At 47.0% G+C, this 4,487-nt stretch overlaps 1 protein-coding gene across 1 annotated transcript; it reads left to right on the forward strand.

Annotated features, from left to right (window-relative positions):
- The first annotated feature begins 312 nt into the window (after window positions 1–312).
- tmem151bb (transmembrane protein 151Bb) lies at window positions 313–3,002 on the forward strand. Its single transcript, XM_031839851.1, has 2 exons — window positions 313–996; window positions 1,590–3,002. Exons 1-2 carry the CDS (start codon window positions 919–921, stop codon window positions 2,997–2,999), a joined length of 1,488 nt encoding a protein of 495 aa, XP_031695711.1. The 5' UTR covers window positions 313–918; the 3' UTR covers window positions 3,000–3,002.
- Window positions 3,003–4,487: the final 1,485 nt, after the last annotated feature.

Raw genomic sequence — 4,487 nt, forward strand, 5'->3', positions numbered from 1 at the left:
TGTCTGCTGAGTTGACCACGGAGATCTGAGTGTCTGCTTATTTTTTCGAACAGGCAATTAAAATTAAAAAAATATTGGTGGGGACAATTGTGTCTTTCCCAAACTTTGGTCGTGACTAGTCCATGGAACCTATGCAAACCTACGCCCTTGCATCCCATAAGCTTCACATTCAAAACAAAATCAATTTGCACGCATGATCATAAAGGAAAAAGTCAAAGAGCAAGCCTCGATAAATCACTGACAATGCCGCCTCCAAAAGTGATCACGTGATCAACACTTCAACAAGTCTCGATGCTCTGATCTCCATCTTAGCAAAATAAAACATCGTCTCCTGTATATCTGCACGGACACCTTCGCTTTCTCGTCATAACTGGAACTGCACACTTTCCCTTTAACGGGCAGATCGATGCAACATCTCCCTGTACACCTGCCTGCCTCAGTCAGCACCACGGACAGCTCCCTGCAGATCGCTAACACAGCCCCCCTGACAGAGGCGACGCAGCGGGCCCCAGGGGCAGGGCATAGTTTTTTTCATTTTGTAACGACTACCAGCTAATACAGCCTCATCTACGATCATGTTACTGCAGCACTGACAGCTAAACAGTAGAGGGCAGGATGCGGGCTTTACTATAACCCCCCCCCCCCCCGTTTTGTACTTTTTCACCGGAAAGATCCCTTTATTTTGGGGGCTTCAACCGATCAACATGCCTCCGTCGACTCGTCTCGTGCTGCTTTTTCTCAGGGTGGAGCAGCTCTAAATGGAAACAGATGTAAATCGCGCCCGACAAGTACAGCTCGTCTTGGATAAGGGGGGGGGGGGGGGGGGTGTCTCTCTGCAGAATAAGGTGGTGAAATCTCTTTCCCCTTCCTTCTTCCACGCCCTGTATCATTTGTTATTATCGAGAACCGCCCGGCACCATGTCCCCTCCTGCATCGGCTGCGACAGCGAGTGAAAGCAGTGCGACCACCGTTTTCGAGGAGGACACCAGGGAGGAGGTATGGGCTTTTTATTTCCATCATGTGAGCGAACGCCTTCTTGTGTTTTGTTCTGCTTGTTCGATCTTGGCGCAGGGCTTTAATTAATGGATCCATGTGAACGGGGCCGCAGAACGTAACACACTGCAGGTGAATTAATTGCCAGGGATTTGGTCCCACACGTGATAGTTTGACGGGAGATATTTCTGTAATAGTAGACTACAGTAATTATGATTGGGCACGTGTTTGGTCTTTACCTTAGTCTTTCATCTCCTTTAACTACTATCTGCTGTATATTGGGCCAGCACCTCCGGCACTTAGCTATAAAATGGCATGACATGTCCGGAGAGCTGAAAGAACTTTCTTGTTATCCACTGTGTTCACAAAGGGAATTTCTAATGTAAGGATGTTAGTGCTGTGGTTTCACTCCTCGCTCATTAAATGTTAGCCCAAGTCTTTCAAAAATCCATATCTGTGCTTATGTTGCAGCAATCAATCCGCAGTGATGTACTCTGCAACAAGCAAAATTAGGGTTGATAACACATGGTATGATAACATTTTTTAAATGCATTTATCACTTCCTCTTTTGTTTTGTCTGTGCTTTGACTCAACAGCAAAGACCCCTGAAGCAATCTCTGAGCAAGTCGCTATGCCGGGAGAGTTTTTGGAAATGCCTGCTCCTGTCCGTTCTCATGTACGGCTGCATTGGAGCGATGGTCTGGTGCCATGTCACCAAGGTGACCCGCCTCACCTTTGACAGTGCCTTCAAAGGGAAATCCATGATGTACCATGACAGTCCCTGCTCTGACGGCTACATCTACATACCCTTGGCCCTGCTGGGCATGCTCTACTTGGTCTACCTCGTGGAGTGCTGGCACTGTCACGTGAAGAACGAGCTGCAGCACAAAGTGGACGTGGAGGGCATCTACGAGCGCATCGAAAGGATGCAGCAGGCCAAACCCTGCATCTGGTGGAAGGCCATCAGCTACCACTACGTTCGCCGAACACGACAGGTGACGCGCTACCGCAACGGAGACGCTTACACGAGCACCCAGGTGTACCACGAACGTGTCAACACCCACGTAGCAGAGGCTGAATTTGACTACGGTCACTGTGGCGTCAAAGATGTGTCAAAGCAGCTGTTGGGCCTGGAGAAATCCGCTCTCACTAAGATGCGGTTCACCAAGTGCTTCAGTTTTGCCAACGTAGAGTCCGAGAATTCCTACCTTACACAACGAGCGAGGTTTTTCACTGACAATGAGGGCCTTGATGACTACATGGAGGCCAGGGAGGGCATGCACCTGAAGAACATTGACCTGAAGGAGTACGTCATAGTGCTGTCCGACCCAGAGCGCCACCCCTGGTATCTGTCCCACTATGTCTTCTGGTTTGCCTCATTCCTCACTTTCTCCTGGCCTCTTAGAGTTTTCGCTGAGTATCACACTGCATACGTCCACTACCGCGTCGAGAAGCTCTTTGGGCACGATTACCTCCCTGTGACCCCGTGCGATGATCGGCCATATTGGCGCCGCATCCCTCGCGTTAACACCATTGACAGCACGGAACTGGAATGGCACATTCGGTCCAACCAGCAACTGGTGCCCAGTTACTCAGAAGCTGGTCTGATGGACCTGGCCCAGTGCCCGTCCAGCTTCAGCGGGATCCGTCAGAACTGCGAGCGCTGCCACAGAGCTGTCAGCTGCTCCTCTGTGTTCTCCAGGAGCGCCCTCAGCGTCTGCACCGGTGCCAGCTCCCGCATCCCCTTCAGCGGCAGCCGCTTCTCCTTGGCGCGGCGCTACGGCTCCCAGCGCAGCTGCTTCTGGCGGAGTGGCAGCTTGGATGACCAGGAGAGTCCCAGCGAGAACACCCGCTGTCTATCAGAGCGCCTCACCACAGACGATGAGGGACCCCCGGACTATGACGACGCACTCTGCTACCCAGTGCTCATTGTCCACTGCAGTGAGAACTGCCACAACCACAGGTCTTTCCACAGAAATGGCTCCTGCATGGAGACTTCCTTATGACTATGCAGACAAAACACAGTGGCATTTCTGTAGCATTCAAACACTTTGGACACCAGAGCGTGTAAACAAGTCTTAATGTGAGATACACCGATTCATGCTGTATTGTCATACTATCCCAAACAAATGCCTGAATCCTGAATGTGCGAATCACCAAAGCAATAACATAAATGAGAACAAAGCAATGGTGGTAAGTGAACCTACTAGGATACACACTTGTGGAAAAATGACATCTGCCTGGCTTCCAATGACAACAAAGCAGACAAAGACTGTTACACTGTACATCATTGCCATTGCTTTTAAGGTCTCACATGCAGCGTATATATGAAACCAAAGCTGCAGTTACCTCACAAGACCTTTTTTTTTGAGGCCACAGACGAGATGGGCAGGTTTAAACATGTCCTTCCTTCAGTAAAATCTCAGTCACACAAACACATCAGATAATTACAGCAATAACTGTGAAAATAAATACCGTCTGAAACGTAAAAAGGAGGAATGTCGATGAAATATGTTGTGCTAATCCACGTCACAAAGACACATTGGTCAACATGGAAACCTCCGATTCAAAAGAGACAAAGGCTCTCTTGGTTGTAACTTTACTTTTTTGATCAAGTTGCCTCATCTATTGTGTTTCTACTTCAGTTAGTGACTTTCTGTATTCCCAGAATGCCTTTTGGCAACTGCAGAAAACAGCTATAAACTTATTTTCAGCTGTGGGTTTTATATGATGGTGGACCGTGACAAAAAGATGGTAAAAACAGAGTGACAGCTGTTCTAAATGAGAAAAAGTACTCTAAGACAGTGTGTCCCTTATTCAGAGCAAACCTGTCTTGTGGTTGCATTGCATTCTGGTCTATTGAGGCTACCGTGGGAGGGAGAATTTGGTGTAACTGATATGCTTTTTTTTACTATGGATTTCTCCCTTTTTTGACTGTTGACTGTTGGTACTACCTGGCAGCTCCAGAGAGGAATGCACCTTTCTGTTGGATGTTGATGTTTACAGTTGCTGTTTGTGAAACATATTGTCCAACGAACCTCCACTGAAGATGCTGGAATTATGTAAATGTGATGAGACATTGGCACAGTTTGGATATCAAGAAAACAAGAAAACAGAGTCAGAAATGTATTTGTTTTGTTTCAGGTTGGATTTTCGCTGTAACATTTGACACTTGATTTGTGTCGACTGACCCAGAAACTGGAAACTGTTTGGAGCACAAATGCTGTGTCGTCACATGAGCCTTCACCTTAACAAACGAAAACATGTGATGAAAAATGAATCATCCGTGATTAATTAAGAAGGTACATTTTGTCTTAAATTAGACATTTTTTAATACCTACTGCCACAACCAAACCCCCCAAAACATATACATACAGTGGATACGGAAAGTATTCAGACCCCTTTAAATTTTTCACTCTTTGTTTCATTGCAGCCATTTGCTAAAATAAAAAAGTTCATTTTATTTCTCATTAATGTACACTCAGCACCCCATC

Source organism: Anarrhichthys ocellatus, unplaced genomic scaffold, assembly GCF_004355925.1.
Source record: "Anarrhichthys ocellatus isolate YVR2014 unplaced genomic scaffold, GSC_Weel_1.0 scaffold2009, whole genome shotgun sequence".
NCBI lineage: Eukaryota > Metazoa > Chordata > Actinopteri > Perciformes > Anarhichadidae > Anarrhichthys > Anarrhichthys ocellatus.

What these genes read in the sequence shown, in the direction of transcription:
- tmem151bb (XM_031839851.1), top strand. Translation starts at nt 919, where the DNA reads ATGTCCCCTCCTGCATCGGCTGCGACAGCGAGTGAAAGCAGTGCGACC. An exon ending in AGGAGGACACCAGGGAGGAG is followed by an intron (nt 997 to 1,589) that starts GTATGGGCTTTT and finishes TTGACTCAACAG; the next exon opens with CAAAGACCCCTGAAGCAATC.